The sequence below is a fragment of the Macaca thibetana genome, chromosome 12, assembly GCF_024542745.1.
Source record: "Macaca thibetana thibetana isolate TM-01 chromosome 12, ASM2454274v1, whole genome shotgun sequence".
Taxonomy (NCBI): Eukaryota; Metazoa; Chordata; class Mammalia; order Primates; family Cercopithecidae; genus Macaca; species Macaca thibetana.
This window is the reverse complement of record NC_065589.1, coordinates 12,355,906-12,379,287: the sequence shown is the minus strand read 5'-3', so window position 1 is coordinate 12,379,287 and position 23,382 is coordinate 12,355,906. Positions and strand designations below refer to the sequence as shown.

The 23,382-nt window shown below is 42.6% G+C and overlaps 1 protein-coding gene across 1 annotated transcript in view; it reads left to right on the top strand.

Moving 5' to 3' along the window:
* SP140 (SP140 nuclear body protein) overlaps positions 1 to 23,382 on the top strand; it is a 95,540-nt gene that overhangs the window by 22,878 nt on the left and 49,280 nt on the right. Inside the window, exons 9-14 of the mRNA XM_050751203.1 lie at positions 344 to 421; positions 2,361 to 2,441; positions 4,730 to 4,810; positions 6,750 to 6,830; positions 9,437 to 9,520; positions 11,815 to 11,895. Of these exons, the coding sequence (XP_050607160.1) occupies positions 344 to 421; positions 2,361 to 2,441; positions 4,730 to 4,810; positions 6,750 to 6,830; positions 9,437 to 9,520; positions 11,815 to 11,895 (486 nt within the window). The remainder of the gene's footprint in view (positions 1 to 343; positions 422 to 2,360; positions 2,442 to 4,729; positions 4,811 to 6,749; positions 6,831 to 9,436; positions 9,521 to 11,814; positions 11,896 to 23,382) is intronic.

Sequence of the window (23,382 nt, the reverse complement as noted above, 5' to 3'; positions counted from 1 at the left end):
ATAGGATGGATATAGAATAAGAGCTAAAGAAATAACAGAAAAGGGATACAGTATTACTGAAAAAGAAAAAAGACTTAGAAACAGGAAGCAGGAGAAGCCAGTTGGAGAGAAGACCAGACAATCCAAGCGCTGCCCAACTTGGAGGGAAATGTGTGGAGGCAGAACTGTGAGGAGGACACTGAGAATTAGAGAGAAGGAGAAAGAGGAGATGCAACAAGATGGAGAAAAGGCGGAATAAGACGAGGGTGGCTGTCAGCGTTTGCCCATCTTGGATGGCGTGAACGCACTGAGGTCTCTGTCCACATCACCCTCTGTGGCCTGTCAATTTATTGTTTCTCTGCAGAGACCTTTGATCTAAAAACTCCACAAATCACTAATGAAGGAGAACCAGAGAAGGGGCCCTGTCTACCAGATGAAGAAGGTAATTATGATTTAAGTTTTTAAATATTTCAGTACATCTTTGTTTTCTAGTTGGCATGGAAAAAAAGTTTCCCTTTCTCCCATCCTACCCTTCCCTTCTTCACATTTGCATACATACAGATGGAATTATATCAACTTTCTGTTGTGCCTTTTTGAAAACTGTGAGAGAGACAAAGGATCAAGGTGAGCTGAGCCCCTGAGTGGGGACCATATTTCTGCATAGGGCACATAGGAAGAATGAATATACCAGAGGTAGGCTGGGGCGCCAGAGGAGAAGTGCCTGGGTGATGTTATTAAACACACATTAAACCTACATAACAGCAGATTATGGCAACTGAAGCAGGGGAGAATGTTTTCAGCCTAATTCCAGAAGGATCTGGAGCACAGACCTGTTTTGTGAAAGACCGAAGTCTTGCAATTGAGAAAGTCATGCGGGAGACCCTTGGGATGGCACTGACAAGGGATGGACCTGTGGTGCTATAGCCCTTGTGTAAACAGAAGATCTTTTCCAACCTGAGAGAAAAGAACTTTGAGAATGAGGAAAGTACATAAAATAAGGGATATTTTACCAGCATCTAGGAGCATAAGATAAAACCCAAAGCAACAGAAAAGGAGAAAGTAGAAGACACATAGAATGTTGATAACCTCAAGGAGAAAAATTAGAGAAAATTCTGCAAATGGCAGCAAATACAATAATAACAATATGGGAAGGAAGCACCAAAGAAATTAAGCAGAGAAAGAGATAGATCAAAATAATTGAAGAACCTGTAAGGAGTGAAAACTGTTTTCCAAGTAAAGGAGCAGGTCGAGGGCCTGCGGAGCTGAAGTCAGTCACTATGTACAAGCAGCTCCCAGCAAAGGGCGCCTCTGTCAATAGTGAGTTTTCCGATTCAGGTCCCCCTAGGTTGAGAGTGACGTGAAAGCACACTCAGAGTGTAAGAACACTTTCCCCAGTCTCATCTGCTCAGGTAGTGGAATGATTCTCCTGTACATATCTGCTTTGCAGACCTGACTTCCAAGCTCTTCCATCCATGTGCCTGAAAATATTTATCCCAGGACCCTCCCTATTGCGATGTCTTTCAGGAACTAAACACACCCAAAATGGAAACCAACACCTCCTCTGAACCCAGAAACTCCCCTTTCTCCAGGGTTTGCTCTCTCAGTAAAGGGATGAATGTCCTGTGTGCTGTTGTACTCATCAGACTCTTTTTCTCTGCTTTAGCACAATTGTTATTTGCAAGATATCAATCAGATCATTATTTTCCCCTTCGACGTGGTAATGTTTGTTGCACAGGATTAGATGAGTTATCCTTCCTGTGGATTTCTGTGGCTTCCACCCTTCATGGGGCCCCAGACCGTATCATATGTCTCATCTCTACTAATGGCATCAATTGTTTCGGGAGCTGCAATGATCTGATCTTTCTTTTATGTGTGGGCCCTTGAGCCACACTTCCCCTGTACTATGTGGTGTTGCCCTGGCCCACTCTGTTCCTGATCCCCTTCCTTATCTGGTTCATTTCCACCATCCCAGGGATGCCTTTTCTGATGCCCAGTACGAGAAAGGGGGTGACAAGGAAATAGATGGGGAAAGCCAGTAAAGAGCAAAGTCAGGAGCAGAGACAGGAACAGAGAAGGGGGACAGAAACACATGGAAACAAAGAGAAGCACCTGGAGCCACTGGCAGCAGGAAAGCAGGGCAGAGAAAGAGGAAATGTGCAGAGGAAAGGGGGAGGGGGAGAAGGAGAGAGAATTCGGAGTCCAGGCAGGAAGTGAGCTGATGGATGGTTCTCAGCCTTGGTGACAGCAACTGGAGTGTGTCCACCTACAGGCCAGGAGGGCCGGGGTGGCGGACAGCCCCACCTAGGAGATACTTCAGCTTCTCACATCTTCACTGAGTTTTCTCTTCATAATTTCTTGAGGGATTTCTTTTCTTTCTGCAGAGGGCAGTGATGACTGTTCGCAAATGTGTGATGGAGAAGAGCCCCAGGAAGCCTCTAGCTCCCTAGCAAGATGTGGGTCAGGTAAGGAAGGGGAGGATTTCTGGCCCTGGGCTGCAGAGTGTCAGGAGGTTGAATCTGGAGTTTGTGTTTCCTGATTGTCTTTCCTCCAAGTATACTTCACAGTGAAAGGATGCAATTAAATCTGAGATTTTTCACATTTTCTATACATGGATCTTTTGGGAAATGCAGGGAGGAATCTTGATATAGAAGTCTGTGTTTAACAGAATGGGTTTTATTGTTTGAAAGTATGTGTTTAGATAATCACGGGGTAGTTGGATTATGTCAAGGCAAGGCAATGTGTTCTCTCCTTCATATTCTCATGCCTATTAATACTAAAGCATTAAAATATTTTACTGAATAAGATCTGATACCCTCACAAAACCTTAAGATGGGGGCTGACAAATTGGGCAATCCTATTTTACAGATGAGGAAATACAGCTCAGAATATGCTAGGAGGAGAAAATGCTCTTTGCCTTTATTTTTCATCGCTATCAATAGTATTACTTGAATTTAAAATTCTATTCTCACTTTTACTTTGGGAATGAAAAAGTTTATCATTCCTCCGCTGGTAGATACTTTTTATCATTTCATCACAAACTTGACAAAGCCTTCAAAGAAATGGTATCCTACCCTCTAATTGACAGAATTCAGATGCACTCTTTATGAGACTAAATGCTATTTTTGACCAGTACTCTTCATTATGTCATTGGATCATGCAGTATGTCTTTAGAGGACTCTCTTAAGTGTTACGTTTTTACCCTCAGAAACCTCAAGATTTAGGCAGGGAAAGTGCTGTTATTGTTGTTTTGAGGAGCCAGAAACACTGAAGTACATGTGACACCGGCGTTTGTTAAGACCCGAGAAGGAAGGAAATGCGGAGACTTTTGTCTTGGAAGTGACTTTTGTCCTGGAGTGTCCTGGATGACTCCTTACAGGCTTCCAGTTCTGTGAGGCAGGCACGGGTTGGGGTGGGGTCCCATAGACTGAGTCCAATGTGGAAACCCAAAGGGCTTTTAGGAATCCAAGAGACTCTACCAGGGTTTAATGTAAAGAGACTTTTATTAACAAATAAAGCAAGCTTAAGCAGAGGAGTGGAGAAATTATTGAGAGAAAGTATGTAAACATAATCTATGATACAAGATAAGAGATATCCAGAAAAATAGAGCCAGAAAAGATGAACAGAGATAGAATGTGCGAAGGAGACACAGCACATCACTGGAAGAGAGAGAGACAGATAGTCAGGGAGAGACGTTTGGAAGGGAAAGTCCAGAGAGCCACAGAGAAGGACAGTTGCCTTCATAGAGTAGTGCTCTATGAAGGTGTATGAAGATATAAGTGTATACCTTCATGTGCCTCAATAGGTATAAAGTGGGGCAAGGACATAAAGCAGAGGACCAGGGATGCAGGAGGGAAATGAGGGAGGCAGGAACACTCCCAGAAAAAGAAACCAAGACAAAGAAAAGTACCAAGAGACTCCAGTGCCAAGAGACAGAGGTAGAAACACAAGCAGCAGAGACGTGTGTCAAGGGTGAAGATGAGAGTGCCAACATGGGGTGGGAGAGCAGGTGCACAAGGTTTCTGACAGTCTCAGTCAGATGACTGGATTGCACAAGAGCTCCTTTTACCCTCACAAACTCTTAAACATCGGTATGCAAACAGCTAACGTCTATCTTACAGACTGGGAAATAAAGCACAGAAATGCAAGCAGGATATTATTGCAAAGGCAAAGTAGAAAGGAAGAGTGGGCACCAGTGTCCTGGATGTGTCACTGGGTGATGGTTGTGCAAAGCCAGCTGGGGGTTCGGGGCAGGGTCACAGGGTCAGAACAGAAAGAAGCCCAAGGAGTTCTGCAGGTTCCCGGAGGAGTGGACCAGGGACCAATATAAGGCTTTAAGGGGGAAAAAAAAAAGCTAGTGGGAGGGAAGGGAAATCATGGAAACACAGCATGGAAATAGAGTCTGCCCTTTGGCATAGCATGAATATAGAATAAGAGCTAAAGAAATAACAGAAAAGAGATACCATATCACTAAAAAAGGAAAAAGAGATAGAAACAGGAAGCAGGAGAAGCCAGTTGAAGAGAAGACCAGACAATCCAAGCACTGCCCAACTTGGAGGGAACTGTGGAGGCAGAATTGTGAGGAGGACACTGAGAATTAGAGAGAAGGAGAAAGAGGAGATGCAACAAGATGGAGAAAAGGCGGAACAAGACGAGGGTGGCTGTCAGCGTTTGCCCATCTTGGATGGCGTGAACGCACTGAGGTCTGTGTCCACGTCACTCTGTGGTCTGTCAGTTTCTTGTTTCTCTGCAGAGAACTTGGATCAAAAGACTCCCCAAATCACTAATGAAGGAGAACCAGAGAAGGGGCTCTGTCTACCAGATGAAAGAGAAGGTAATTCTGATTTAAGTTTTTAAATTTTTCAGTACATCTTCGTTTTCTAGTTGGCATGGAAAAAAAGTTTCCCTTTCTCCCATCCTACCTTTCCCTTCTTCACATTCGCATACATACAGATGGAATTGTGTCAACTTTCTGTTGTGCCTTTTTGAAAACTGTGAGAGAGACAAAGGATCAAGGTGAGCTGAGCCCCTGAGTGGGGACCATATTTCTGCATAGGGCACATAGGAAGAATGAATATACCAGAGGTAGGTTGGGGCGCCAGAGGAGAAGTGCCTGGGTGATGTTATTAAACACACATTAAACCTACATAACAGCAGATTATGGCAACTGAAGCAGGGGAGAATGTTTTCAGCCTAATTCCAGAAGGATCTGGAGCACAGACATGTTTTGTGAAAGACCGAAGTCTTGCAATTGAGAAAGTCATGCGGGAGACCCTTGGGATGGCACTGACAAGGGAAGGACCTGTGGTGCTATAGCCCTTGTGTAAACAGAAGATCTTTTCCAACCTGAGAGAAAAGAACTTTGAGAATGAGGAAAGTACATAAAATAAGGGATATTTTACCAGCATCTAGGAGCATAAGATAAAACCCAAAGCAACAGAAAAGGAGAAAGTAGAAGACACATAGAAAGTTGATAACCTCAAGGAGAAAAATTAGAGAAAATTCTGCAAATGGCAGCAAATACAATAATAACAATATGGGAAGGAAGCACCAAAGAAATTATGCAGAGAAAGAGATAGATCAAAATAATTGAAGAACCTGTAAGGAGTGAAAACCGTTTTCCAAGTAAAGGAGCAGGTCGAGGGCCTGCGGAGCTGAAGTCAGTCACTATGTACAAGCAGCTCCCAGCAAAGGGCGCCTCTGTCAATAGTGAGTTTTCCGATTCAGGTCCCCCGAGGTTGAGAGTGACGTGAAAGCACACTCAGAGTGTAAGAACACTTTCCCCAGTCTCATCTGCTCAGGTAGTGGAATGATTCTCCTGTACATATCTGCTTTGCAGACCTGACTTCCAAGCTCTTCCATCCATGTGCCTGAAAATATTTATCCCAGGACCCTCCCCATTGTGATGTCTTTCAGGAACTAAACACACCCAAAATGGAAACCAACACCTCCTCTGAACCCAGAAACTCCCCTTTCTCCAGGGCTTGCTCTCTCAGTAAAGGGATGAATGTCCTGTGTGCTGTTGTACTCATCAAACTCTTTTTCTCTGCTTTAGCACAATTGTTATTTGCAAGATATCAATCAGATCATTATTTTCCCCTTCGACGTGGTAATGTTTGTTGCACAGGATTAGATGAGTTATCCTTCCTGTGGATTTCTGTGGCTTCCACCCTTCATGGGGCCCCAGACCGTATCATATGTCTCATCTCTACTAATGGCATCAATTGTTTCGGGAGCTGCAATGATCTGATCTTTCTTTTATGTGTGGGCCCTTGAGCCACACTTCCCCTGTACTATGTGGTGTTGCCCTGGCCCACTCTGTTCCTGATCCCCTTTCTTATCTGGTTCATTTCCACCATCCCAAGGATGCCTTTTCTGATGCCCAGTACGAGAAAGGGGGTGACAAGGAAATAGATGGGGAAAGCCAGTAAAGAGCAAAGTCAGGAGCAGAGACAGGAACAGAGAAGGCGGACAGAAACACATGGAAACAAAGAGAAGCACCTGGAGCCACTGGCAGCAGGAAAGCAGGGCAGAGAAAGAGGAAATGTGCAGAGGAAAGGGGGAGGGGGAGAAGGAGAGAGAATTCGGAGTCCAGGCAGGAAGTGAGCTGATGGATGGTTCTCAGCCTTGGTGACAGCAACTGGAGTGTGTCCACCTACAGGCCAGGAGGGCCGGGGTGGCGGACAGCCCCACCTAGGAGATACTTCAGCTTCTCACATCTTCATTGAGTTTGCTCTTCATAATTTCTTGAGGGATTTCTTTTCTTTCTGCAGAGGGCAGTGATGACTGTTCGCAAATGTGTGATGGAGAAGAGCCCCAGGAAGCCTCTAGCTCCCTAGCAAGATGTGGGTCAGGTAAGGAAGGGGAGGATTTCTGGCCCTGGGCTGCAGAGTGTCAGGAGGTTGAATCTGGAGTTTGTGTTTCCTGATTGTCTTTCCTCCAAGTATACTTCACAGTGAAAGGATGCAATTAAATCTGAGATTTTTCACATTTTCTGTACATGGATCTTTTGGGAAATGCAGGGAGGAATCTTGATATAGAAGTCTGTGTTTAACAGAATGGGTTTTATTGTTTGAAAGTATGTGTTTAGATAATCACAGGGTAGTTGGATTATGTCAAGGCAAGGCAATGTGTTCTCTCCTTCATATTCTCATGCCTATTAATACTAAAGCATTAAAATATTTTACTGAATAAGATCTGATACCCTCACAAAACCTTAAGATGGGGGCTGACAAATTGGGTAATCCTATTTTACAGATGAGGAAATACAGCTCAGAATATGCTAGGAGGAGAAAATGCTCTTTGCCTTTATTTTTCATCGCTATCAATAGTATTACTTGAATTTAAAATTCTATTCTCACTTTTACTTTGGGAATGAAAAAGTTTATCATTCCTCCGCTGGTAGATACTTTTTATCATTTCATCACAAACTTGACAAAGCCTTCAAAGAAATGGTATCCTACCCTCTAATTGACAGAATTCAGATGCACTCTTTATGAGACTAAATGCTATTTTTGACCAGTACTCTTCATTATGTCATTGGATCATGCAGTATGTCTTTAGAGGACTCTCTTAAGTGTTACGTTTTTACCCTCAGAAACCTCAAGATTTAGGCAGGGAAAGTGCTGTTATTGTTGTTTTGAGGAGCCAGAAACACTGAAGTACATGTGACACCGGCGTTTTTTTTTTTTTTTTTTTTTTTTTTTTTTTTTTTTTTTTTTTTTTTTTTTAATTTATTTATTATTATTATACTTTAAGTTGTAGGGTACATGTGCATAACATGCAGGTTTGTTACATATGTATACTTGTGCCATGTTGCTGTGCTGCACCCATCAACTCGTCGTTTACATCAGGTATAACTCCCAATGCAATCCCTCCCCCCCCCTCCCCCCTCCCCATGATAGGCCCCGGTGTGTGATGTTCCCCTTCCTGAGTCCGAGTGATCTCATTGTTCAGTTCCCACCTATGAGTGAGAACATGCGGACACCGGCGTTTGTTAAGACCCGAGAAGGAAGGAAATGCGGAGACTTTTGTCTTGGAAGTGACTTTTGTCCTGGAGTGTCCTGGATGACTCCTTACAGGCTTCCAGTTCTGTGAGGCAGGCACGGGTTGGGGTGGGGTCCCATAGACTGAGTCCAATGTGGAAACCCAAAGGGCTTTTAGGAATCCAAGAGACTCTACCAGGGTTTAATGTAAAAAGAGACTTTTATTAACAAATAAAGCAAGCTTAAGCAGAGGAGTGGAGAAATTATTGAGAGAAAGTATGTAAACATAATCTATGATACAAGATAAGAGATATCCAGAAAAATAGAGCCAGAAAAGATGAACAGAGATAGAATGTGCGAAGGAGACACAGCACATCACTGGAGGAGAGAGAGACAGATAGTCAGGGAGAGACGTTTGGAAGGGAAAGTCCAGAGAGCCACAGAGAAGGACAGTTGCCTTCATAGAGTAGCGCTCTATGAAGGTGTATGAAGATATAAGTGTACACCTTCATGTGCCTCAATAGGTATAAAGTGGGGCAAGGACATAAAGCAGAGGACCAGGGATGCAGGAGGGAAATGAGGGAGGCAGGAACAGTCCCAGAAAAAGAAACCAAGACAAAGAAAAGTACCAAGAGACTCCAGTGCAAAGAGACAGAGGTAGAAGCACAAGCAGCAGAGACGTGTGTCAAGGGTGAAGATGAGAGTGCCAACATGGGGTGGGAGAGCAGGTGCACAAGGTTTCTGACAGTCTCAGTCAGATGACTGGATTGCACAAGAGCTCCTTTTACCCTCACAAACTCTTAAACATCGGTATGCAAACAGCTAAATGTCTGTCTTACAGACTGGGAAATAAAGCACAGAAATGCAAGCAAGATATTATCGCAAAGGCAAAGTAGAAAAGGAAGAGTGGCACCAGTGTCCTGGATGTGTCACTGGGTGATGGCTGTGCAAAGCCAGCTGGGGGTTCAGGGTAGGGTCACAGGGTCAGAACAGAAAGAAGCCCAAGGAGTTCTGCAGGTTCCCGGAGGAGTGGACCAGGGACCAATATAAGGCTTTAAGGGGAAAAAAAAATGCTAGTGGGAGGGAAGGGAAATCATGGAAACACAGCATGGAAATAGAGTCTGCCCTTTGGCATAGGATGGATATAGAATAAGAGCTAAAGAAATAACAGAAAAGAGATTTAATATCACTAAAAAAGGAAAAAGAGATAGAAACAGGAATCAGAAGAAGCCAGTTGGAGAGAAGACCAGACAATCCAAGCGCTGCCCAGCTAGGAGGGAATTGTGTGGAGGCAGAACTGTGAGGAGGACACTGAGAATTAGAGAGAAGGAGAAAGAGGAGATGCAACAAGATGGAGAAAAGGCGGAACAAGACGAGGGTGGCTGTCAGCGTTTGCCCATCTTGGATGGCGTGAACGCACTGAGGTCTGTGTCCATGTACCCTTTGTGGTCCGTCAGTTTCTTGTTTCTCTGCAGAGAACTTGGATCGAAAGACTCCCCAAATCACTAATGAAGGAGAACCAGAGAAGGGGCTCTGTCTACTACCAGATGAAGGAGAAGGTAATTATGATTTAAATTTTTAGATATTTGAGTACTTCTTTGTTTTCCAGTTGGCATGGAAAAAAAAATTCCCGTTCTCCCATCCTACCTTCCCTTCTTCACATTCGCCTGCATACAGATGGAATTATGCCAATTTTCTGTTGGGCTTTTTTGTAAATTGTGAGAGACAAAGGATCAAGGTGAGGTGAGTCCCTGAGTGGAGACCATATCGTTGCATGGAGAATACAGGGAGACAGAATATGCCAGAGTCAGTCTGGGGGCACCAGAGAAGAAACGCCTGGGTGATGATATTAAACACACATTAAACCTAAATATCAGCAGGTTATGGTAATTGAGGCAGGGAGATTGTTTTCAGCCTACTTTCAGAAGTATTAGGAACACAGACATAAGTTTGTGAATGATTGAATGCTTGCAGTTGAGAAAAGTCATGTGGAAGACCCTTGGGATGGAACTGACAAGCAAAGGATATGCGATTTTATAGCCCCTGCATAAATGGAAGAACTTTTCCAACCTGGGAGAAGAGATCTTTGAGAGTGAGGAAAATATATAAAATTATAGACATTTTACAGGCATCTAAGAGGGCAAGGTAAAACCCAAGGAAACAGACAGAAAAGGAGAAAGTAAAAGACAATGTAGAAAGCGGATAACCAAGAGAGAAAAGTTAGAGAAAATTGTACAAATGGAGGCAAATACAAATGACAACAATGTTGGAAGGAAGCACAGATTAAACTATGCAGAGAAAGAGACAGATCAAAATAATTAGAGAACCCATAAAGAGTGCAAACTATTGTCGGAGGAAAGGAGCAGGTTGAGGGCCTGTAGAGCTGAAGTCAGAGTCACTAGACAGCAGCAGCTTCCAGCAAACGGCAACTCTGTCAATAGTGAGTTTTCTGATTAAGGTCCCTCTAGGTAGAGAGTGGCACAGAAGCATACTCAGAGGGTAAGAATTCTCTCCCCGCAGACTCATCTGCTCAGGTAGTGGAATGATTGTCAAGTATTTAATAACTGTCTGCCAGGCAGGCCTCCCTTCCAAGCTCCTCCATCCGTGTGCCTGAAGACATTTATCTTGGGACCTTCCTTTTTGCAATGTCTTTCAGGAACTGAACACTTCACAGTGGAAACCAACACCTCCTCTGAACTTAGAAACTCCTCTTTCTCCAGGGTTTGCTTTCTCAGTAAAGGGAGGAATATCCTGTTTGATCTTGTACTCATCAGACTCATTTTTTTCTGCTTTAACACAATTGTTATTCGCAAGATATCAATCAGATCATTTTCTTTTCCCCTTAGATCTTCTCCCCTAGTGATCTTTGTTGCACAGGATTAGATTAGTTATCCTTCCTGTGGATTCCTGTGGCTTCCACCCTTCATGGGGCCCCAGCCCATATCGTCTGTCTTGTCTCTACTAATGGCATCAGTTGTTTCAGGAGCTGCTCTTTTATGATCTGATCTTTTATATGTGGGTCCTGGAGCCACACTTCCCCTGTAGTATGTGGTGTTGCCTTGGCCCACTCTGTTCCTGATCCCCTTCCTTATCTGGTTCATTTTCACTGTCCCAGGAATGCCTTTCTTTATACCTAGTTTTAAAAAGGGGGTGACAAGGAAATAAACAAGATAGGGAAAGCCAGTAAAGAGCAGAGTCAGGGGTGCAAGAGAAAAAGACAGGAGCAGAGAAGGGGGGCAGAAACACATGGAAACAAAGAGAAGCACCTGGAGCCACTGGCAGCAGGAAAGCAGGGCGGAGAAAGAGGAAATGTGCAGAGGAAAGGGGGAGGGGGAGAAGGAGAGAGAATTCGGAGTCCAGGCAGGAAGTGAGCTGATGGATGGTTCCCAGCCTTGGTGACAGCAACTGGAGTGTATCCACCTACAGGCCAGGAGGGCCTGGGTGGCGGACAGCCCCACCTAGGAGATACTTCAGCTTCCCACATCTTCACTAAGTTTTCTCTTCATAATTTCTTTTTTTTTTTTTTTTTTGAGATGGAGTCTTGCTCTGTCGCCCAGGCTGGAGTGCAGTGGCTGGGTCTCAGCTCACTGCAAGCTCCGCCTCCCGGGTTTATGCCATTCTCCTGCCTCAGCCTCCCGAGTAGCTGGGACTACAGGCGCCCGCCACCTCGCCTGGCTAGTTTTTTGTATTTTTTAGTAGAGACGGGGTTTCACCTTTTTAGTCAGGATGGTCTCGATCTCCTGACCTCGTGATCCACCTGTCTCGGCCTCCCAAAGTGCTGCGATTACAGGCTTGAGCCACCGCGCCTGGCCTCTCTTCATAATTTCTTGAGGGATTTCTTTTCTTTCTGCAGAGGGCAGTGATGACTGTTCGCAAATGTGTGATGGAGAAGAGCCCCAGGAAGCCTCCAGCTCCCTAGCAAGATGTGGGTCAGGTAAGGAAGGGGAGGATTTCTGGCCCTGGGCTGCAGAGTGTCAGGAGGTTGAATTTGGAGCTTGTGTTTCCTGTTGACTTTCCTCTGCGTATACCTCACAGTGAAAGGATCCAATTATATCCTGAGATTTTTCACATTTTCTGTACATGGATCTTTTGGGAAATCCAGGGAGGAATCTTTACACGAAAGTCCATGTTTAACAGAATGGGATTTATTGTTTGAACATATGTATTCAGACAGTCTAGTGGTAGTTGAAATACGCCAAGACAAGGCAATATGTTCCCTCCTTCATATTCTCATACCTTTCAATACTACAGTATTAAAATATTTTACCAAATAAGATCTCCTGATACCCTCACAAAACCTTAAGATGGGGGCAGGCAAACTGCATAATCCTATTTTATAGGTGAAGAAATAAAGGTCAGAAATACAGTAGGAAGAAGCAATGCTATTTTGTCTTTATTTTTCATAGCTATCAATACTATTATTTGAATTCATATAAAATTTCTATTCTCACTCCCTCTATGGAAATAAAAAAGAGTGTCATTCCTCTGCTGGTAGATACTGTTAATCACTTTTTCATAAACTTGACAAAGCCTTCAGTGTAATGGTATTCTACCATCTAACTGGCAGAATTTAGATCAACTATTTATGAGACTAAATGCTGTTTTTGACCAGTACTCCCCATTTTGTCATTGGATCATGCAGTGTTTTTTCAGAGTACTCTGATAAGTGTTATAATTTTACCCACAAAATCCTCAAGACTTAGATAGGGAAGGTGCTGTTATTGCTGTGTTGAGGAGCCAGAAACACAGAAGTGCATGTGACACGGGTGTTTGATGAGACTCAAGAAAAAAGAAAGAGCAGAGACCAGTGTCCTGGATGACTCCTTACAGGCTTTCAGTTCTATGAGTGGGCATGGGTTGGGGTGGGGTCCCATAGTCTGAGTCCAGTGTGGATGCCCAAAGGGTTTTTAGGAATCCAAGAGACTCTCCCAGGGTTCAATGGAAAGATACTCTTATTTAACAAATAAAGAAAGATTAGGGAGAGATGAGGAAACATTATCAAGAGTTGGAAAATACTTGAATGTAATCTACAATACGAGATAGGAGATATCCAGAAAAATAGGGCCAGAAAAGTGAAACAGGGAGGCAATATGAAAAGCATATGTAGCACATCACTGAAGGAGGAAAAAACAGTAAGGGAGAGGAGATGTTAAGAAGAGAAAGTCCAGAAAGCCAGAAAGAACCACAGATGCCTTCACAGAGTAATAATAAAAAGATATCACTAGTAGAAGGGGCTACCACCTAGGCTGGGTGCGGTGGGTCACCCTGTAATCCCAGCACTTTGGGAGGCCAAGGCAGGTGGATCACTTGAGGTCAGGAGTTCAAGGCCAGCCTGGCCAACATGGCAAAACCCCATCTCTACTAAAAATACAAAAATTAGCTGGGTGTGGTCGAGCACACCTGTAGTCCCAGCTTCTCGGGAGACTGAAACAAGAGAATTGCTTGAACCCGGGATGTGGAGGTTGCAGTCAGCTGAGATCACACCACTGCACTCCAGTCTGGTGACAGACAAGACTCCATTTCAGAAGAAAAAAAAAAAACCAAGGGGCTACCACTTAATCTCAAACAAAAGGCTGAATTTATTGTTCAATTAAGGGACAGTTGCACTTGTGGGTCAGTTTCTCTGACCAGAGAACGTTTGTGGAAGTGTGGATCTTGGTGACTGGTGGCCTTCAGAAGTGAGATTTGTTAGTGGTTAGCTGACTTTTAGTGAAAGCAGGTCACTGGAGTGTGGCTGTTACTAACTGGCTGACTTTCAGAAGCATGGGGAAGTGAATAGTTGGCTGGCTTTCAGAGGCCTGTGTACTGGCCAGAAGCTGTTGTTGATTAATTGGGATGATTCTGGTTGTTATTGACCATATGGCCAAACAATAATGAGTTTTCATAGAAGTGTAGGGACTTTCAATTATCACACACATATATACCACAGTTTCTTTATCCTCTCATTAATTGGTGGGCATTTGGGTTGGCTCCACAATTTTGCAATTGTGAATTGTGCTGCTATAAACATGTGTGTGCAAGTATCTTTTTCGAATAATGACTTCTTTTCCTCTGGGTAGATACCCAGTAGTGGCATTGCTAGATCAAATGGTAGTTCTATTTTTAGTTCTTTAAGGAATCTCCACACTGTTTTCCACAGCAGCTGTACTAGTTTACGTTCCCACCAGCAGTGTAGAAGTGTTCCCTGTTCACTGCATCCATGCCAGCATCTATTGTTTTTTGATTTTTTGATTATGGCCATTCTTACAGGAGTGAGGTGGTATCACATTGTGGTTTTGGTTTGAATTTCCCTGGTCGTTGGTGATGCTGAGCAATTTTTTCATACGTTCGTTGGCCATTTGTATATCTTCTTTTGAGAGCTGTCCATTCATGCCCTTAGCCCACTTTTTGATGGGATTGTTTGTTTTTTTTTCTTACTGATTTGTTTAAGTTCATTGTAGATTCTGGGTATTAGTCTTTTGTCAGATGTATAGATTGTGAAGATTTTCTCCCACTGTGTGGGTTGTCTGTTTACTCTGCTGACTGTTCCTTTTGCCATGCAAAAGCGCTTAGGTTTAATTAAGTCCCAGATATTTATCTTTGTTTTTCTTGCATTTGCTATTGGGTTCTTGGTCATGAAAGCATTGCCTAAGCCAATGGTTAGAAGGGTTTTTCTGATGTTATCTTCTAGAATTTTTATAGTTTCAGGCCTTAGATTTAAGTCCTTGATCCATCTTGAGTTGATTTTTGTATAAGGTGAGAGATGAGGATCCAGTTTCATTCTCCTACATGTGGCTTGCCAATTATCCCAGCACCATTTGTTGAATAGGGTGTCCTTTCCTCACTTTATAGTTTGTTTGCTTTGTCAAAGATCAGTTGACTGTAAGTATTTGGGTTTATTTCTGGGTTCTCTATTCTGTTCCGTTGGCCTATGTATCTATTTTTGTACCAGTACCACACTGTTTTGGTGACTATGACCTTATAGTATAGTTTGAAATCATGTTGTGTGATGCCTCTAGATTTTTTCTTTTTGCTTAATCTTGCTTTGGCTTTGCGTGCTCTTTTTTGGTTCCATGTGAATTTTAGAATTGTTTTTTCTAATTCTGGGAAGAGAATGGTAGTATTTTGATGGGGATTGCATGAATTTGTGATTGCTTTTGGCAGTATGATCATTTTCACGATATTGATTCTACCCATCCGTGAAGCATGGGATGTATTTTCATTTGTTCATGTTGTCTATGATTTCCTTCAGCAATGTTTTGTAGTTTTCCTTATAGAGGTATTTTGACTCCCTGGTTCGGTATATTCCTAAGTTTGGTTTTTTTGTTTTTTTTTCTTGCAGTTATTGTAAAATGGGTTGAGTTCTTGATTTGATTCTCTGCTTGGTCACTGTGGTTGTATAGAAAAGCTACTGATTTGTGTACATTAATCTTGTATCCAGAAGCTTTGCTGAATTCTTTTATCAGTTCTAGGAGCTTTCTGGGGTAGTCCTTAGGGATTTCAAGGTAAACAGTCACATTGTCAGCAAACGGTGACAGTTTGACTTCCTGTTCACCAATTTGGATGCCCTTTATTTCTTTCTCTTGTCTGATTGCTCTGGCTAGGACTTCTAGTACTATGCTGAAGAGGAGTGGTGAGAGTAGGCTTCCTTGTCTTGTTTCAGTTCTCAGAGGGAATGCTTCAACATTTCCACATTTAGTATTATGTTGGCTGTGGGTTTGTCATAGGTGGCTTTTATTACATTAAGGTATGTCCCTTGTATGCTGATTTTGTGGAGAGTTTTAATCATAAGGAGATGCTGGATTTTGTTGAATGCTTTTTCTGCATCTATTGAAATGATCATGTGATTTTTGTTTTTAATTCTGTTTATGTGGTGTATCACATTTATTGACTTGCATATGTTAAACCATCCCTGCATCCCCAGTATGAAACCTACTTGATCATGGTGGATTATCTTTTTGATATGTTGTTGGATTCAATTGGCAAGTATTTTGTTAAGGATTTTAGCATCTATGTTCATCAAGGATATCAGCCTGTAGTTTTCTTTTTTGGTTATGTCCTTTACTGGTGTTGGTATTAGGGTGATGCTGGCTGCACAGAATGAATTAGGGAGGGTTCCTTCTTTCTCTATCTTGTGGAATAGTGTCAAAAGGATTGGTACCAATTCTTTGACTGTCTGGTGGAATTCTACTGTGAATTCGTCTGATCCTGGACTTTTTTTTTGTTGGTAATTTTTAAATTACCATTTCAGTCTTGCTGCTTGGTATTGATCTGTTCGGGGTATCTAATTCTTCCTGATTTACACTAGGAGGATTGTGTTTTTCCAGGAATTTATCCATCTCTTCTGTGTTTTCTAGTTTATGTGCATAAAGGTATTCGTAGTAGCCTTGAATGACCTTTTGTATTTCACTGGTGTCAGTTGTAATATTTCCTGTTTCATTTTTTAGTGACGTTGTTTGGGTTTTCTCTCCTTTTGGTTAATTTTGCCAATGGTCTATAAATTTTATTTACCTTTTCAAAGAACCAGCTTTTGTTTCATTTACCTTTTGTATTTTTTTGTTTCAATTTCATTTAGTTCTGCTCTGATCTTGGTTATTTCCTTTCTTCTGTTGGGTATGGGTTTGATTTGTTCTTATTTCTCTAGTTCCTTCAGGTGTGACCTTAGAGTATCAGTTTGTGCTCTTTCGGTCTTTTTGATGTAGGTGTTTAGGGCTATAAACTTTACTCTTAGCACCACCTTTGCTGTATCCCAGAGGTTTTGATTGTCATTCAGTTTGAAGAATTTTTTAATTTCCATCTTGATTTCATTTTTGACCCAATGCTCATTCAGGAGCAGGTTATTTAATTTTCATGTATTTCCATGGTTTTGGAGGTTCTTTTTGGAGTTGATTTCCAGTTTTATTCCACTGTGATCTGAGAGAGTGCTTGATATAATTCCGATTTTGTTAAATTTATTGAGGCTCATTTTATGGCCTATCATATGGTCTATCTTAGAGAAAGTTCCATGTGCTCTTGAATAGAATGTATATTCTGTGACTGTTGGATGAAATATTCTGTCTATATCTGTTAAATCCATTTGTTCCAAGATATAGTTTAAATCCATTGTTTCGTTGTTGACTTCCTGTCTTGATGACCTGTCTAGTGCTGTCAGTGGAGCATTGAAGTTCTCCACTATTATTGTGTTGCTGTCTATCTCATTTCTTAGGTCTATTAGTAATTGTTTTATAAATTTGGGAGCTCCAGTGTTAGGTGCATATATGTTTAGAACTGTGATATTTTCCTGTTGGATAAGGCTTTTTACCATTATACAGTGTCCCTCCATGTCTCTGTTAACTGCTGTTGCCTTAAAGTTTGTTTTGTCTGATATAAGAATAGCTACCCCTGCTTGCTTTTTGTGTCCTTTTGCATGAAATGCCTTTTTCCACCCCTTTACTTTAAGTTTATGTGAGTCTTTATGTGCTAGGTGAGTCTCCTAAAGTCAGCAGATGGTTGGTGAGTTCTTATCGGTTCTGTAGTTCTGTATCTTTTAAGTGGAGCATTGAGGCCATTTACATTCAATGTTAGTATTAAAATGTGAGGTACAATTACATTCATTGTGCTTTTTGTTGCCTGTGTACTTTGTTTTTTTTAACTTTTAAATTTGTATTTTATTTTTGTTTTATAGGTCCTGTGTGATTTATGCTTTAAAGAGGTTCTGTTTTGATGTGTTTCTAGGATTTGTTTCAATATTTAGTGCTCCTTTTAGTGGTTCTTGTAGTGGTGGCGTGGTAATGGCAAATTCTCTCAGTATTTGTTTGTCTGAAAAAGACTGTATCTTTCCTTCATACATGATGCTTAGTTTTGCTGGATACAAAAGACTTGTCTGATAATTGTTTATCAGACAAGCTAGAAGGGATTAGGGCCCCAGTCCCTTCTAGCTTGTAGGGTTTCTGCTGAGAAATCTGCTGTTAATATGATAGATTCTCCTTTAGAGGTTACCTGGTGCTTCGGTCTCACAGCTCTTAAGATTCTTTCCTTCGTCTTAAATTTGGTTAACCTGAAGACAATATGCCTCGGCAAAGATCTTTTTGTAATGAATTTCCCTGGTGTTCTATGTGCTTCTTGTATTTGGATGTCTAGGTCTCTAGCAAGGCCAGGGAAGTTTTCTTCAATTATTCCCCCAAATATGTTTTCCAAGCTTTTAGAATTCTCTTCTTCCTCAGGAGCACCGATTATTCTTAGGTATGGTCATTTAACGTAATCCCAGACTTCTTGGAGGCTTTGTTCATATCTTCTTATTCTTTTTACTTTGTCTTTGTTGGATTGGGGTAATTCAAAGATCTTGTCTTTGAACTCTGAATTTCTTTCTTCTACTTGTTCAATTCTATTGCTGAGGTTTTCCAGAGTATTTCACATTTCCAAAAGTGTGTCCAAAGTTTCCTGAATTTTTTATGGATTTTCTTTAAGCTATCTATTTCCTGGAATATTTCTCCCTTCACTTCTTGTATCATATTTTGGATTTCCTTGCACTGGGCTTTGCCTTTCTCTGGTCCCTCCCTGATTAGCTTAATAACTAACCTCCTGAATTCTTTTCCGGGTAAATCAGGGATTTCTTCTTGGTTTGGATCCATTGCTGGCGAACTAGTGTGATTTTTTGGGGTGTGTTAAAGAGTCTTGTTTTGTTATCTTACCAGGGTTGGTTTTCTGGTTCCTTCTCATTTGAGTAGGCTCTGTCAGAGGAAGGGTCTAGAACTGAAGGCTGTTGTTCAGATTCTTTTGTCCCACGAGATGTTCCCTTGATGTAGTACTCTCCTCCTTTTTCTGTGGATGTGGCTTCCTGTGAGTCAAATTGCAATGATTGTCGTCTCTTTTCTAGGTCTAGTGACCCAGCGAGCCTACCAGGCTCCTGGTAGGGGTTGTCTGCACAGAGTCCTGTGATGTGAACCATCTATGGGTCTCTCAGCTGTGGATACCAGTGCCTGTTCTGCTGGAGGTGACAGGGGTGCAATGAACTCCATGGGGGTCCTTAGCTTTGGTGGTTTAATCCTCTATTTTTGTGCTCGTTGGCCTACTGCCAGAAGGTGGCGCTTTCCAGAGAACATCAGCTGTGGTTTCATGGGAAGGAATCGGTGGTGGGCAGGCCCTAGAATTCCTAAGATTGTGTGCCCTTTGTCTTCAGCTACCAGGGTGGATAAGGAAGAACCATCAGGTGGGGGAGGGGCTAGCCATGTCTGAGCTAAGACTCTCCTTGGGCAAGTCTTGCTGCAGCTGCTGAGGGGGGTGGGGGTGAGATTCCTGTGTCACTGGAGTTGTGTACCTAGGAGGATTATGGATGCCTCTGCTGAGTCATGCAGGTTGTCCAGGAAATGGGGGAAAGCTGGCAGTCACAGGCCTCACCCAGCTCCCAAGCAAACCAAAAGGCCAGACTCACTCCCACCATGCCCCACCCCAACAGCCCCCAGACCATTTCCAGGCTTGAAAACCTGCCCCAGGCTATCTGCCTCACAGCTGCAAAAGAAAAAGGCTTAGTTCTTCCCCACCTGTGGAGTCTGCATACCAGATTTGCACCCTCACAAGAGGTGCAGGAGGCTTCTCACTCCTGTTCAAATTGTTGCAAAGTTCAGCTAGAGATTTGCTTCTCCCTGTGTAGTTTTAATCCCTACTCCTCTCCTGTTGCATCCCTGTGGTGCCAGACAGGAATGGCCTGCTAGGGGACCCAGCCAGCTCCCAGGGCCTTTCAGCTGCTTCCTCTACCCCTGTATTTCACTCACCTCTTCAGATTGACTCAGCTCCAGGTAAAGTTGGAAACTTCTCCTGCAAACAGACCTTCAGCTTCTCCAATGGGGGTGTGTGTTTGGGAGAGGAGGGTCTCCTTTTCCCGCTTCTGCAGTTGGGGCTCTCACAGTTTTAGGGAGGGTCTCCTGGGTCCTGCAGTTGCAGTCTGCTTCCTTCAGAGGGTCATGTTGCTCAGGCTGGTCACGAACCATGGCCTATTTTTTATGTACATATAAAAGAAAAGGATTATGATAAATGAGAAAGGGAGACAGGAGACCTGTCTCCTGATAATGTGATAATAGAGGATTCGGTGTAGGTGATTGATGAAGGAGTATTTTACAATCATGAAGATCTGTTCCATTTGTGTGTTCCATGAGAATGGCCCCAAGATATTTGATGTGGTCAAATGTAGGGAGGCCTGGTATTTCAGAAAAGATTGACTGCCATTGTCTTCAAGACTCAGTTAATCCTGGAAATCCTCTTATCTTTCCTTTAGTCACTGGTCTTGGAAAACTTTGGAGACATTGTAACATTTCTTTATATAATATTATTTCCTCAGCCAATAGATTATGGCTGAGAAAATAGCCTAGTTTTTGTTTTGTTTCATTTTGTTTGTTTTACAGAATTGGAGTTTTTCCTTAGAAGTTTTGTGTCCATTTTTGCCCAACTCAATGAATAGATTAAGAAATATCCAGATCTGGCCGGGCGCGGTGGCTCAAGCCTGTAATCCCAGCACTTTGGGAGGCCGAGACGGGCGGATCACAACGTCAGGAGATCGAGACCATCCTGGCTAACCCGGTGAAACCCCGTCTCTACTAAAAAATACAAAAAACTAGCCGGGCGAGGTGGCGGCGCCTGTAGTCCCAGCTACTGCGGAGGCTGAGGCAGGAGAATGGCGGGAACCCGGGAGGCGGAGCTTGCAGTGAGCTGAGATCCAGCCACAGCACTCCAGCCTGGGCGACAGAGCGAGACTCCGTCTCAAAAAAAAAAAACAACAACAAAAAAGAAATATCCAGATCTGTAGAGTATAATAGAGGTGACCTATGTCTCGGATCGGAGAAGATGCATGTCTGAGCTTTGTATCCCTTAGGTTGTATTTAAAACTTGGAAGAGGATTTTCATTGTGTTCGTTTTTCATTGCTGCATGACAAATGACCACAAATGTAGTGGCTTACTACAATACCTGCTTGTTATCTCACAGTCCTGCCAGCAGAAGTGTGGGTGGGCTCAACTCAGTTCCCTGCTTAGAGTCTCCCTAGGCTGAAATTAAGATGTCAGCCCAGCTGAAGTCTTATCTGAAGGCTCTGAGAAAAATCTTGCAATCAAGCTCACCCAGGTTGTTGACATAATCCAGCTCCTCGTGGTTGTTGAACTGAGGTCACTGCTTTGTTACTGGTTGTCGGTCACGGACCACTCTCAGCTCCTGGAGCTCCACTCCATCTTCAAGCCAGCAATCTTGTGTGGAATCCTTCTCATTCTTTGAATCTGACTTCCGCTTCTGCTGCTGGCTAGAGAAAACTTCCTGCTCTTAAAAGGCTCATATGGTTAGACCAGATCCACTCTGTTAGTCTTTCTTAAGGCCAGCTCTGCCAATTATGGAAGTAATATCTCATGTTCACAGTCCTCAGGATTAGGGAAAGAAATATTTGGGGCCATCTTAGAATTCTGCCTATCATCAAGGAAATTCCTAGAAAATAACTGTCCAGATGAGCCATTGATTTTCCCAAGCAAATAATATTTATCAAATGAGACATTAAACAAAGCTGAACATAAATACATTAAAAATTTTGGCTTTAGGTGAGACTGAAGAGATCGTAGTAATCCGGTTAGGAGGTACAGGGAAGTGAGGTATACCTATTTTGTTTATTGCTTGCAGATCTCAAATCATGCATAGTGTAGGTATACTAATGTTCAGGTCAACTACACATAGATCATGTGTCAGGGAATTTTCCAGGACTTCTAAAATTAGTCCTTCTTCTGAACCTTTAATCTGGTAGTTCCATTTGCAGAATAGATCCCTGCCTATTACATTTATAGAGGTTTTGTTGAAAAGAGTGTTCCTCAGATAATGGTCTGAAAGTAACGGGTTACTGGTTGAGACGTGGGAACATTTGATGCCTTTTTTCTCTTCTTTTATAGATCTACTTGTCAAATGTGTTACTTACTTTGGACATGGCAAAACTTCCCCGTTGTAAGCCAGAGTCATTTTAGCGAAAATGTTGCTAGTTATTAAGAAAAGTACAAGAGTTAGAATCATGATGAAAGTATACAGAGGAAGTGAAACTTTTGTCAGGGGGAGATTATGGCTTTGGCAAAGACAATCCCATGGCAAACAGCAAAGAGGCCGCTATGTTTCAGTACAAGTGTGAATGGTGTGTTCCACATGAATGAAGCAGTAACTGAAAAGGGAACATACGATTAATTACATGATTGTAGTTGACTCCAGATTGCATACTAAACAAAATGATTTTCTTTCACAAATTGACAAGACACTAGGTGCCCTCATGAAGGTTTTGATGAGGGACTCAAGATAAAGTGTGGCCAAACATCTTTGCACCGTTTGGCTACTGTCCAATGGACCCACATCCATTAGTTTTGGGGGCTGGCTTGAATTGAGGACTTAGCAGACCTTGGCCACCATCTGTTTGCTTTGGATCACTGTCTTCTAACTTTCAGAAAGCACAGGAAAATCAGGAACAAACACACATGAAATAAGACTTTTTTTGGTAGAGTTTTGCTATGTTGCCCAGGATGGTCTGGAATTCCTGAGCTCAAGCAATCTGCCTGTAATATCACCTATTACAGGTGTCAGCCACCATGCCTAGCAGAGATAAGACTTTTTAAAAATAGACGGAAGAGGTCGGGTGCGGTGGCTCACATTTATAATCCCAGCACTTTGGGAGGCCGAGGTGAGTGGATCACCTGAGGTCAGGAGTTCGAGACCAGCCTGGTCAACATGGTGAAACCTCCTCTCTACTAAAAATACAAAAATTAACCAGGTGTGGTAGTGGGCACCTGTAATCCTAGCTACTTTGGGAGGCTGAGACAGGAGAATCACTTGAACCCGGGAGGTGGAGGTTGCAGTGAGCCGAGATTGTACCATTGCACTCCAGCCTGGGCAACAAGAGCAAAATTCTGTCTCAAAAAAAAAAAAAAGACAAAAGAAAGGTAACAGTAGATGAAGTAGTGAATAAATAAGCACATTAACTGAGAAAATGTTTGCTAAGTGGTATACTTCCAACCCAAAATATCTAATTCTATCTAATTGTATGCCCTGCCCATCTTTAAATAAGATAAATTCAGAACTAAGAGTTCAATGAAACAAGTCAGATGGTTCAAGATGTTTCTGAGAAAGATTCACTTGGCAGTAGGTCAGAAAAACGGCCTAAGATGGACACAGTGGCCTGAGATTCATGCTTGTGGATCCAAGGGCCCCACAGGACACTCCCCAGCAAGAATCTTCAAGATTATCTCGGCAGGAACTCCAATTTTTGAAGGGCTAGGCTAGTACTCATTAACTGAAACTTAAAGCTGATTTATTCCTTGCCAAGCAAGGCATCTGGTGGGAGGAGGCCCTGTGCTTATAAGACACAGTCTTTATAGAAATGGAAACTGCATTTTTATATAGAGTTTTAGGAAGCATATTGTTTAGGGACCCCAGACCTTCAGAAACAGGAGTGTTTATGAG